Source organism: Neodiprion virginianus, chromosome 5 (assembly GCF_021901495.1).
Source record: "Neodiprion virginianus isolate iyNeoVirg1 chromosome 5, iyNeoVirg1.1, whole genome shotgun sequence".
Taxonomy (NCBI): domain Eukaryota; kingdom Metazoa; phylum Arthropoda; class Insecta; order Hymenoptera; family Diprionidae; genus Neodiprion; species Neodiprion virginianus.
This window is the reverse complement of record NC_060881.1, coordinates 11,927,353-11,941,252: the sequence shown is the minus strand read 5'-3', so window position 1 is coordinate 11,941,252 and position 13,900 is coordinate 11,927,353. Positions and strand designations below refer to the sequence as shown.

The 13,900-nt window shown below is 38.8% G+C and overlaps 1 protein-coding gene across 1 annotated transcript; it reads right to left on the bottom strand.

Moving 5' to 3' along the window:
- Positions 1 to 3,885: 3,885 nt before the first annotated feature.
- On the bottom strand, positions 3,886 to 10,928 carry LOC124304947 (uncharacterized protein K02A2.6-like). The gene is made up of 4 exons (XM_046763760.1): positions 7,006 to 10,928; positions 5,083 to 5,321; positions 4,732 to 4,974; positions 3,886 to 4,148 (listed from the first exon to the last, which is right to left on the bottom strand). Exons 1-4 carry the CDS (start codon positions 10,926 to 10,928, stop codon positions 3,886 to 3,888), a joined length of 4,668 nt encoding a protein of 1,555 aa, XP_046619716.1.
- Positions 10,929 to 13,900: the final 2,972 nt, after the last annotated feature.

Here is a 13,900-nt window from a genome sequence, read left to right as displayed (position 1 = left end):
ACGGCTGTGTATTTTAATTCTTTTAACAAACCAACTATAATTATGAATTCGTGGGAGTTACGTGTCGCGAACGCAGTGTGTTTCGTTTTTTGTTGTTTTTGCCTTTTTGTTCTATTTATTCTCCAATTATCTACACGCATTTTTGTAATTGGAAGTGTTATCGCATATGAGGTAATCTCTCTTTTATATTTGCTTCAACACCTTTGCATATTATTTACATCAATATGTCTTATTTTTGTCAAACCTATTTGTATATCATTTTTATTTTGTTCGTGACAGATATTTAAATAAAATTGTTCTGAGGAGGGCCCCCACCAGGGCCGAAACGTTAACACGATAAAAAGTGTTTTGAGTTGTGACCTTCATATCCAAGAATTGCAAAAAAATAAATGTTGAAATGTATATATATATATATAAATATATGTCATTACATACAGAGCTATATATATTTGCATGTATGCGAACATATATATTGACATGTATGTGGAAATATATGTCTGCTTATATTTTAATTAACATACATGTCTATATATCTTGGTATAAAATTGCAATCTAGGATATCATAGTGTTAGACAGCGTAATGGGAGAACTTCTGCCGAGTGTACACACAGTTCCGCGTTCGAGTCTCGACTTCAATTCGTTTTTTTTTTTTTTTTTTTTTTTCGTGGGCAAACATTCAAAAATGTATGCGGATATATACCTGACATACGTTGTAAGTTATCAAAAGATCAGAGTAGTAAGGAGTAGAAGGATAATCAGTTATAAAATTTTTTATTATAATCATCAGCTAGTATGGAATACAGTCATTTTAATATTCGCATAACAAACTTTTCCGTCAGAAGTTTAAGTTTCATTGAAACATAAATTGCTTCTTACACGTTATTGAATCCCCCTGTGACTTTCAAGTAGGCCGATAGGTTCGTTATAATATTATTAAGATGTTTATTAGTTATCAAGTAGTAAGCGTCTCGATTAATTTGAACATAGACTCAAAGGCTTTTTCATTCCCTGTAAGTAATTTCTTCAAAGTAGCCAAACAAACGTACAGTCGTGTAAGCCATGTCATCCGTATGTACCTTTACTTTTGTCGAGGATGATGCAAGTATTAAAACTGAAACAAAAAGTTAGTTTCATTATATATTTTTTTTCATAGTAAAAGTAATTCGAGCAAAGAAAAGTAATTACAATCATTTATTATCAAAGACAATTAAATTTTTTAAATATTTACCTGCATCTGAGGAGTGTTTTGAAGCATCATCTATGAACCTAAGTTTCATGGAAGCTTCCCAATGATGAGATTAATTGCGAGTAAACAAATAATTACTCTGTGTTGATTTTAAATTTGAGTCTCCATATTATTTTGCTTTCCCAGTGAGTTCTGCAATTTTCCGACTATTTGCAGATTGTTGCTCATCAGATTTAATTTTTTCATTCAAAATATTACATTCATGTTGAAACATCACCGTCATAATTTTCTTTATAATTTTTTCAACTAGAAATTTTTTATGCATAGTACAATTGATCCATTCACTATTAAACATAGAAACCATTACAGTTTTTGTTTGTAAGCAAATATTTTTTTCATGTAGTCGGTCTTTAATGGTTGTATTAAAAATTTTAATACTTTCAGCTATTGAATCTTTTAGACTACTTGAAAATTCTTGATTTGATGAATCTAAAAAAATGCAAGACTTGCAATTACTGCAGACAGCGTTTTTAATTGTACGCAAAACACTACGATGAATTTTTTCGTGTAGCTGGTCTTCCTTTAAAACTGTATCATCTATAGTATTCGCCATTTCTAATTCAAATAGTAAGTTGATTGCATCTTCAAAATTTTCGTTACTTTCATGTAATTTTATTTGGGGAACATCGAAGTTTTCGCCATCCGCTTCGCAAACTGTCGTACACAATGGCTCACTTATGCTCGGTTTTCTCTTGGAATTTAATGGAATTAAATCTTCACAACGTAGAATTGGAGAAAAATAGTCTGCTTTACAATTCGAGCCTTTGATAGTAAAACTAGAATACGATGTTAATAACGCAGCTTTAAACGCACTGATAAAATGTTGGCATATTAAATTCTTGTTGCAACCCTGAAGGCTTTTTACCACTCCAAAGAAATTTTCAAGTCCATCCGTTGACAGGTGTCTCATATTAATAGCTGGAAATCCCTTGTTATAGAGTAAGTGTCGACATAAATCTGTCGCAGAAGATAAATTATTTAAGATAGCATTCGGCGTTGTGGTTCTAACAAACTTTCCATCAGGTTGTTCGAATTTCAAAGTTTGGAATAAACGTCTTGACTGGAGCCAGTATTCAAAATGGTTAGAATTTTTCGTAACAAGTGCTCTTGTGCTGTGAATTTTTTCATCTGTTCCTTGTATTTTACGTCCATTTAATGAATCAAACATTCTGTCGATTATACTGATTACTCTTCCTGACTCTTCAGCTGTTGAGTATTTCATTGGGCTTCTTTGTCCTCGACGAATTAAATTTTTTGCAGTTGTTGCGCTTAATACTTTCGCCGCTTTTGAAACATTCATTTTTGCTTTAGTATTAGGATAAACGCTATCTTCTTTCAAGTTACACTGTGGATCTGATTCATAATATCTAACGACATCACTCCAATACGCTTTATCCTTCCCCAAGTGCATTATTTGTCCGGGGTAATCTGCTCTTTTATTTTTTATTGGGTTTTCATTAACCCAGCTTTCAAAATTTCTGGAAAAACAATTTTTTGTTGTTTTTATCGAATGTGCGCTGTCGTAAAAAATGTAAATTTTTTCTATCGAGGTGGAGACTGTAAAATTTTTTTTAAAAACCTCGCCGTTAGGTGTAGCTTGGTACAGTAGTTTAAAGGCACCAACATTGTTGGTTCCCTGATCTGAAACCATGGCAACAATTTTGATACGATTCGCTGCAACGATACGTTCGATTAACTGCGTAATTAAGGACTTTAAAACTTCCTTACTCATAGGGCCTTTGGTGAAATGAAACGATAGAGGTTGCTTCCCATGCCCATGAACCTGTTGAAGCATGAACACCGTCGCATGGTTAGCAAGTTCTGGCTTTCTACATCCATTACCATCATCGTGAAATCCGATGATTGAATCATCACCTTCATTATACGTAACTCTCATTTTGAGACTTGTTTCATCAACAAAAATAACAAAATATAAATCAAGTTCATCAGTAAAGCGGACCGCAGCTCGCTCTAAGCCAGAAAATATTATTCCATTGAACCCTGGATGAAGTTTAATTTCCGTAAAAGACCGCTGAAGAGTTCGTTCCGTAGGTAGGGTTAATAAATTTTGAAGAAATCGGAAACACTTAGGCGATCTCTTGAAAATATTGAGAGAAAAAATAATTTCTTCTTTGGTGTAACGCTCTCCACCTGTTTGACGATTTGAATGCCTTTCCTCCATTGCACACAATAATGATAACCCTTTAGACATTTTAGATTTCTTCGCACAATCACAATTTTTCAATTGATCTTGTAAACGTTCGCATTCGCGGGTTTTTCGCTGCAAATGATCTTCTACCTCTTGTCGGGCTTTCCGTTCGGCTTTAAAATACTCTAATAAAGTGTTAATATCGGGTGACATAGGAATCTCGGGCACTCCAGCATCTTCTAGAAGTTTCTTCTTCGTTACGTAAGATACTGCTTCTACAAATAAATTATAACTATAAGAATACTAGAAATCGATCAATAAAAATAAAAATCAAAAAAATTATTTATTTTTGTAAAATATATACAATTTTTTCCTAACGATATTTTTGGTTGGCATGTAAGGTATGATCAACAGACCTAGAAGATACCAAAACATTATAAACTTAAAAGTAGCGTGAAATTTTTTGAGTTTGATATTGATCATTAACTCTCTAAGTTTTGCTATACAATGATAAAACCATGTCCAATTTGAACAGCATTTCCTCAGCTACAGACGATTCCATATTTTGCAGGTATCCGTCCAATTTGTTCAACAGCGCTTGGTGCAATGTTGGCAGTGACGAGTTTTGCTTTTTTGGAATTACATGTCGCAAATGAACAGGTTTGAAGCCGTTAATTTGGGCTTTTTCATTGAATGGCAGAAGATATACATATTTATTCAATGGCTTTGTGTTGGATGAAACAGATGATAATTCTGAAAAAATCATTAGCAACTATGATTTCAATCCCTCTTTAAAAATATTGATTGAAAGAAATTGAAAAAATTCGCTCCATGCGAATTGTATATCTATATATATATACAAAAAAATTGAGATGAATTGAAATTATTGAAAATAATTCAAATCTCATCATAGTGAATTTTTTTCAATCAATATTTTTAACTACAGATATAACAGAAATGTTTATTATCGATTGCGGCCATGGTCCGCAACACATTTAAGCTGAACACTAAATGACTGCTATCAGTGATAAAAGATTTGAACTTCCCGCTAAGAAAATTGAACATTTTTGAAAACCAATAAGAAGAACTCAAAAGCATAGAACAGTCACTTTTTGAGCTCGAAGCTTCTCCGAATGATAAATAATTGCGCAGAGTTCAATAATATGGTTTTGCTCTTCGAGCTCAAAAACGTTGTATTGAGTGAAATTTTGAGAGCAAAAGCATAGGATTAGCGGGAACTTACAGGGATGGCCTTGAGGGACAACCGTTGTCATAATTTTTATTATATTATAATTAACAAAAAAAATAATAATTAAAAAAAAAATTATATGCATACCTGATGAACGCCTTCGTTTGCGTATGGGAGTTACAAAAGTATTGGTTTCGGCGACTGGTGTAACACTTTCCGAGATTCTACGTCGTGCTGTCATTGGAGTTTTGCTTGATTCTATTTCATCCACGGCTTGTTCAGAACTTTCAGCTACTGCTATTAATGATTCATCACCGCTTATGTTGCCAAACAATTTTTTAGGTTTTATCCTCCTCACTAAACCGCGTTCATCGACAGGAACTACAACAGCTAAAAGATCAAAATTGTTAAATGAAATTCAACCATGCTACAAGCATTCCTAGACGAATTTCAAATGCCTCAATATTAACTTTTTATTAATATTATATTAATACATACCAGTAGTAGGTTGTTTCACATCACCTTGAGGTGGAAAAGATGCCATTTGAGAATCACTTAAAGGATCAAGACCTTTTTCAAAAATTGATGGCACAGCAGTATTTTTTATTTTTATTCTTCTTGCTGAAATATAATCATTGTCCGTAAAATGACAACTGCACGCTCTCTTCTCATGGAGAGTTTTTAGTGGAAGACTTAGAAGATCTTCATCTCCCAGAAGACGCACCCACTCTTTGCAGCTGAAAAATCATATACATATTAATAAAATTATCTCTGAAAAACTTATTTTACTGTTTTTTTTTTTTTTTTTTTTTTTTTTTTCGTCAAATAATTTATGGACAACAACAAATAATTAACAATCAAATTTATGATCTTTTTTTTATAGAACTAAAACAACTTTACATATATTTGTAATTATTTGTTTGATAATGATTAGCTGATCTTCTTTATAGAAAACTCAACTATTTGTTTATCAACAATAGCGAATTCCTAACCTAATATTGTTTAATACCATCCATTATATTAACGTCCATGATATATCATACAAACAACAGGAATTAACAGGAACTTGGACTATTGTTAAACGCAGATCATTGATTCCGCAACGTTTCGACCATTTTATTTGGCCTTCTTCAGGCGTCTATAAACATACATATAAATACAAAATATTTTAAACATTAATTTTTAAACATGTTTAAAATATTTTGTATTTATATGTATGTTTATAGACGCCTGAAGAAGGCCAAATAAAATGGTCGAAACGTTGCGGAATCAATGATCTGCGTTTATCAATAGTCCAAGTTCCTGTTAATTCCTGTTGTTTGTATTGTTTAATACTTACATTAGTTCATCTAATGGGAATCGATGACTACTACATGCATTAGTTTTTTTTGTGTGGGCACAGTTATGAACACTACAAACGTGCATGATCACTATTTAATTGTTAACACTTCTAATCACTAGAAAAATTGCAAATAAATTTGAGAATCACAAGATCGCACGTTGTTATGAAAACGAAGGTGACAGTTGAATTGAAAGTATGGCGCTGTCTTTGTTTGGCCACTTGAGGTCGCTGAGATTCGTATTATTGTTATTATTTGCAGGCCTACCATAATGACGGGAGGAATTTTCTTGCCGTCATGTTTCTGCAATTCTACCCAGAGTTGAGGACAGAATTTAAATGGTGGGGGTTCGGAGTGTCGGTCCCCTGAACTGAACGTAGAGTGAGGAGATGAGCGATGATTCTGATTTTCGTCGAGCTGCTGTCACGTGATTCTTCCTCAAATTTGCGGTATTTTAATTGGACCAGCAGGTCGCGTGGCCTGGTCCACGGGTAGGCGGCGATAATCCCTCGCCGCTTGTTTTTCTTTTCTCTCGACGACAGGTATCGAGGTATCGGGACGTCGGAAGGTGGTTAGAGATGTTTTCCTTCAGCTATGCGGTATCGTTGGTGAGGGGGGGGGGGGGGGTCGTACTGCTCATGTGTTGCGATATTGAGGTTATTATGTATATGCAAAATATGGCAGATGCAGGAGAGGAGGTTATAAATAATAACTCGTGAATCTCAAAGATGTCTTAGATTTATTCAGATATGACTTACACTCTAGATACAAGCAGTGGCAAGCACGATAGCCATTTTCAGTCTGCCGGCGCTCGCGTTGCCGCGCTGCGCGCACGCTCCCGTACACACATACTTGTTCACATACAAACGTGCGAATTCGCTCCCACTCTCATAAACGCTATGCTTGCGAATATAGCATATCAATACATACCTAACACTTCCCACTGTGAGAAAGGAAAGCTTTAGGAGCTTTTATCACCAAAATAATTTTCAGAATCCGGGAAGCAGATAGGGCTTTTGGTTTTACGCTTAGGTCTAGAATTGCTTGCATCATCAGATGAAGCATCTGGCTCGTTAATTACAATAGTTGGGTTTGCGTGGGCACGCTTGCGGAGGCATTGTTAGATTCATACAGAGAAACGTGCTCCGATTCAGGTACGAAGTAGTCGTAGTCATTACATTGTTGCAAGGTGCCTTTTATAGCAGAGATTTGATTAGCATGCCTAATCCAGATTCTTCCGTCGTCTAATTTAATTTTGAATAACAGATTGCCCCTGTGTTCTAGAATCCTACCGAAGACCCATTTATTATTTTTAGTGTAATTACGGACTAGTACTCTTTGATTTATAGAAAATTTACAAGCTTTTACATTGATAGCTTGTTCTTTGGCTACTACTGGCTTCAACAAATCCAGTTTACATCGTATCTTACGCCCTAAAAATAGTTCTGCTGGAGTTTTACCGGTAGTGCTATGCGGTGTGTTTCTGTATTGGATTAATATTTTCCTTAGACTAGCATTCACATTCTTTTTATCGTCGACTTTTTTTAAAGCAAATTTAATCATTTCAACGAACCTTTCAGCCTGACCATTTGAGGCGGGATGGTGGGGTGCAGGGAATTTATGAGCAATACCGTGTAGTTTTAGGAATGATTCGAATTCTGAAGAAATGTAAGTGCCGCCGTTGTCAGAAACAAGTACTTCCGGAAAGCCGGAATGAGCAAAAATATCGGTACAAACATCTATGGTAGTTGAGGCTAACATGTTTTTGACAACGCGAATTTCTGGCCATTTGGAGTAGGCATCTACAAGAATGAACAGGATTACGCCCATGAAGGGGCCTGCAAAATCAATATGTATTCGCTCAAATGGTCTGGTGGCAGGTTCCCACAGGTGAATAGGCACTTTTGCTGGGTTATTTCGGTTGCGCAAACAAGACTCGCAAGATTGAACCAAGTTCTCGATATCTTTGTCAATATTGGACCACCAGCAATGGCCTCGTGCTAAACTTTTCATTTTCACGATGGCGAAATGGTCGACGTGCAGTTCCTCAAGAATTCTCTGTTGGAGCTTTTTTGGAATAACAATTCTATCGGACTTGAATAAGAGATTATCTTCAACAGAGAATTCTCTGGGGTCGACATTCCAGGTGTCTTTAGGAGATAAATTTTTACCAGCACGCAAATTTTCGATGACCGATTGAATTTTCGCATCATTTTTTACAAGATCTCGCATATCGAAGACGTCAACAGACATTATATGTAGGGTCTGCGCGTGATAGACTTCTATAACATCTAAGGTGTGAGGCGTGTCACCTTCCATAGCTGGAGGTAGTCTCGAAAGGCAGTCAGCATTACTGTTAGATTCCGACCTGCGATACTTGATATCGTAGATAAACCCGCGTAGGAAAATAGCGTAATGTTGCATGCGCATGGCGCTGTAAGCTGGTAGGGGTTTATCTGGGCTGAAGATTTGTACAAGAGGACGGTTGTCGCAAATGAGAGTAAATTTGTGACCGTATAGGTACTGATAAAATTTTTTAACACCGAAAACAATGGCGTAGGCTTCACGATCGATTTGGCTGTACTTTTGCTGAACTTTGTTTAATTTTTGAGAAGCAAATTGAATAGGCCTTTCGGTACCATCCTCGAAGCTATGGGAAATGACAGCACCGACCCCGACTGGACTTGCATCGGTCGCAAGAATAAGCGGTTTCTTTGGGTCAAAGAATGTCAAGCAAGTATCTTTAGTAAAGGCAAGTTTGATAGATTCGAAAGCATCTTGACATTCTTTTGTCCAAGAGAAATTAGAGTTTTCTTTCAACAGATTGTATAACGGAGCTAGTACAGTACTTGCATTTTTGATGAAGCGATTATAATACATCACCATGCCGATAAATGTACGCAATTCAGAGATGTTTTGAGGTTGGGGCATATTAGTGACTGCCTCGAATTTGGCAGGATCTTTGTGTATACCTTGAGCATTAATAACGTGACCGCAAAAACAAATTTCCGAGTCGCAGAAGGAACATTTACGTAGATTAATTTTAATGTTGTGCTCATCGAAAATTTTTAACACTACATGAATTAAAGCAATTAACTCGGGGAGAGTTTTAGCAGCCAACCTCAAATCATCCTGGAAGACGCAAACGCCTTTTAAAGAGCGGAAAAGGAAAATCATTCTTTCCTGCCAAATAGCTGGCGCAGCAGCTATACCAAATAACATACGTTTTACCGTATACAATCCGCGGGGCGTGTTGATGGTAAGAAGGTCCGCCGTAGCCTCATCGACAGGCATGTGAATGTAGGCCCAAGAACAGTCGATGCGGGCGAAACAGATACAACCCGCCAGATCCATGAACATTTCGTCTGTAGTAGGCATGTGGCAGTCGTTGATGATGAGTTGAGGATTAATGGTGACACTGTAATCGCCACAGATGCGGACATCTCCATCCTTCTTCAGTATTGGGACGATAGGAGTTGCGTAGAGAGAGGCGGGCACCGGTTCAAGTATGTCGTAAGATTCCCAGTTATCCAGGGCTGAGTCGACTGGCTCGACGAGGCGGAAGGGCACGTTCCGAGCCTTGTAGAACACCGGCTTGGCGTCGGGTTTGAGTTTTAGTGAGACAAGTCCCAGTCCTATAATAGGGGAAAAATCTTGCCGCACTACATTCTTGTATATAACGGACAATTCTTTGGTAAACGCAATTTTATCGAAACTAGAAATTTCTTTGACATTAACTTGTAGTATAGGTGTAAATAGGCTTTGCGCGCCGTGCATTTTTATGAAACTATGTATCCATTCGCGACCGCATAACGGAGGGCGGTTTACATCAGTAAGATACAAGTCTAAGTTGAATTTAGTGTTTTCAAACGTTACAATGACTTTGATGAGACCGCGTACATTAAGATTAGTTTTACAGTATGTTACCAATTGTATTGAGGCGCGCTGCAACCGGGATCTTGGGAAAAGCTTCTTTGCATCTTCGAGCCACATCAGTGAGACCGCTGCACCGCTGTCTAACTCGAACTCGACCTTCTGGTTATTGACGATGAATTGCTTGATGAACTTTTCACGGAGAGCCAGGCAGTTGACGTCCTCAGAATCCACTATTTGAATGTCCACGATCTCCACGCCGTAGTAATCCTCATCAGTGTACTCGGTATCTTCAACTTGGTGTACTTGATTAAACTTAGATTTGCAAACTCTGGATAGATGTCCAGGTTTCTGGCAAGAAAGGTAAACTGTAGACGTGGGTAGTCTGCAAGTGGAGGCTTTGTGGTTTGGATTTCCACACCTGAAACAGTAGGGCTTAGTGAAATCCACCGGAGGAACTTGCTGTTTTGGAGCAGAGTTTGCAATTTTCTTTTTCGATGCGTCAGATCTCTTCTTTTGAGCATTTAGGTAATTAACGGCGGACGCACTGTCACGTATACAAGAAGTTTCACGATCGCAAGTATCCATTGTAAGAGCCGTAGAGAGGGCTGATTCGAAAGTGAGATCTTTGGTTTCTATAAGCCTGCTTTGTATACGGGGCGTAGCAAGGCCAAACACAAACTGGTTACGTAAGGCTTTTGATGTGTGATCGCCGAATCCACAGTTGGCGCTCATTTTTGTCAAAGCCGTTGCAAATTCTTGAATACTTTCACCAGGTAGCTGTTTGCGCGAATTAAATTTGAAGTTTTCGGCGATTTCTAACACCGGAGGTGCGTACAATTCTTTTAACTTAGCCGCAAGTTCGGCGTAGGACTTCTGATCGACTTGCGTTTCACCAAAAGTATCACACAAAGCATTATAAGCTGTATCGCCGACGAAATGGAGCAGATACACTAGTTTATCTGAATTTTCGATTTTCATAATTTTTAAAGCGCCCTCGAATCTGTTCAACCAACGAGCCCAAGACGTCTCCCCCGGGATAAACGGTGTGATATGTAATGCATTTGAAGTCGTAACTGCTACTCCGGTTGCCGCTCCGGCTGCTGGGGCAGGTTGCTGTGGTGCTGACATTTCAGTGACCGATGCCAAAGGTTTACTTTCGGTCTCAATCTCACAATCACTTTCACTTTCGCTAGTGCTTCCGCCTCCAAGCTTCGCGAACGATGTGAACAAATCAATTTTGGAGAGATTGAGATGAACTTTCTGCACTCACGAGCACTTGCAATAACACACACAGCAACAAACAAAAAACTTTTTGGAGCACTAAACACCGTTAAATTTCACAACATGAAAAGTACGCGCAGATGTATGCACAAGTGGAAAGGCAAGAGTTAAACGTGGTTCAATGTATGTAAAGTATTTTTCACTACAGTAATTAGCACTAAATCACAAGAAGGAAGCTAGGCGAAGTTCACTTGCGAGACACGTGGGTAGGCTTGAACGTATGTATAATGTATGCAACACGTGGAGACTTGAGCGAAATTTTATTGAAGTTTTTGGCACCGAAAATATAATGAAAATATCCCATCCTCGTCGCCAATTTATTATGTATGTGCAAAATATGGCAGATGCAGGAGAGGAGGTTATAAATAATAACTCGTGAATCTCAAAGATGTCTTAGATTTATTCAGATATAACTTACACTCTAGATACAAGCAGTGGCAAGCACGATAGCCATTTTCAGTCTGCCGGCGCTCGCGTTGCCGCGCTGCGCGCACAATCCCGTACACACATACTTGTTCACACACATACGTGCGAATTCGCTCCCACTCTCATAAACGCTATGCTTGCGAATATAGCATATCAATACATACCTAACAGAGGTGTGCGGCAATAGTACGTCACCGGTCCTTCGGACTTGCGACCGACTGTAACTCACTCCTTGCTTTACTGGTACTCCCCGTTGTAGCTATTTCGTCGGCGCTGCATCCCGGCCCTCGCTCATTGAAGCCCTCATGCCGGAACGATCTGGTGGTGATGGCTCTCAACCCGGATCCCCACACTAGATCCACCAGATCCACGTGGTCAGCATATCATTAGCCTATTCCACGCCGCAGTCCTTCGATAAGACGGTTCGTGAAGAGAAAACCGTCCTCTATTGGATAGTCAACGACTTAGTAGATGTTAGGGTCGGTTCAGCTCCAGGCTGATAAGTATCGTCGACGGGAGGCTTTGTTGTGTTTTTGACGCACAGCCCTGTACGCCGCCTGACGATGCATCCGAGCGGTAGAAGCATTCGTTCGTGGTTCGGCTCCTGGCCGATAAGTCTCAAATAGTTGGAGGTGCCATGCTGTTTGTGCAACACGCACGATCCTGTTCGACAACTAGATAGGCATCCATCGGGAGTAGTTTCAGCGGTATTCGTTCGTCTGTAGTCGGTGGTGGTCGATGTTGAGCTGGTACGTGACCCCTGTCAGGCAGTGTCCTGGTATCTTGACGCGAAAGTCTCGCCGATGGTTCTCGTAGAGCATTACAGAATTAGAAAATAGCATACAATTAGCTTAGTAAAGAGAATTCAACTTAAAGATAATTAGTCGTTCATTTTTGGAGTATTGGCCTCAGACGTGCCTTCGTTATTTTTAGCGATATCTGCACCTCTGCGATAATTAAACAAAGTGACGGGGTACGAAATACCACGTCACAATATATATATATATATATATATATAAAATAAAATTACCCCAAAAATTGAAAACTTGGGGTAACTTGAAAAAATTGTAGAGAGAGATACAGCACACGTACGCCAACACGTGGTTTCGCCAAGTTAATATAAAGTTCCAATAATATATTTCTAGTCAGCGATAAAACAAAAGTTAAAATAATAGTACTGCGAAAGTCGTTCTTCGCGATTCCAATTACAAATACAGAGAAATGATAACCCGTAAGTCGCTAGGCGCGATTCAAAATTAAAAACTTAGGTTTAACAAAAAAAAAAGGAAGAACAAAAAAAAGTAATAGATCTAGAAGACCTCTATTGCCTACGTGCGCTAATCGCTGTCTTAATAACACCCCAACTCAAAAAAACCAAAAACAAAATTTTGACTCGATGCACTGCCCGCGATCGTCCTCTACTAACTACGACGCTAATCGTCACTTGACCATAAACCGCTGGACAAAAACTTAATCGAGATCATAATCGACGCGCTAACCGCGATCGTTAATAGATCTAGGTGATGTCTTATTCCTACGTGCGCTAAACGCCACCTTACTGATACACAATAATTTATAAACTAAACCAAAAGAACATGACTCGACGCGCTAATCGAGACCAAATTAATAAATCTAGGAAGCTTTTCTTTTCGTGCTTGTTTGTAGCGTATTATGACGTATCCGAGCTCCCATCGTAGTCGCTATTTCCAAAAAGTTCGCAACCCGTCCCGCTAAACCTAGCGTTTACGCACAACGATACGCGACCTACACGAGAGGTGATACTTTTTACATACGCAGACTCGACGAGACCCTGTGCAACGGAATTTGGCCACACTCAATTTCGAACCGAAATTGTTCCCCACTCGAAACCGTGACTCTACGCGAGACTTTACAGGGATCAAATTGATTCTACGCGTTATCGCGAAAACTCAGGCTACGGTCATCATCAAGAAGATCGGCAAACAAATTTCGAGCGCTACTCTAACTCAATAAGCAAGTAGGCCGACCGTTTACCAGTGCGCCAGTCTAACTTATACTCGAAATACCTTCGCAAAGAATTAAAAGCGCTTACCGCTTCGCATCCACACGAAGAATTCGCCAACAGCGGTGTCCGCCATGTCGCACTAAGTCTCTACAAATTTTTTTTTGTTTTGTTTGTTTCTTTCCACAATGTGACCACCGCGAAATGTCGCCAGGACTCAAGTGTCCAGCTCTGCAAATCGGAGCCGTAATTCGAACGTGCTTCGAACATAGGCGCTATCCGTGGTCGAATTTCTCCCGCCTGATTGGGGTTCTCGTTACGAAATTCTCACAGCCTAGCTTATCGCTATCGTTGAATCCCGCTGTCGCGGGTTGTTGATTGGCTGTCCAGTCTCTGGTACCCCGTAGTTCGA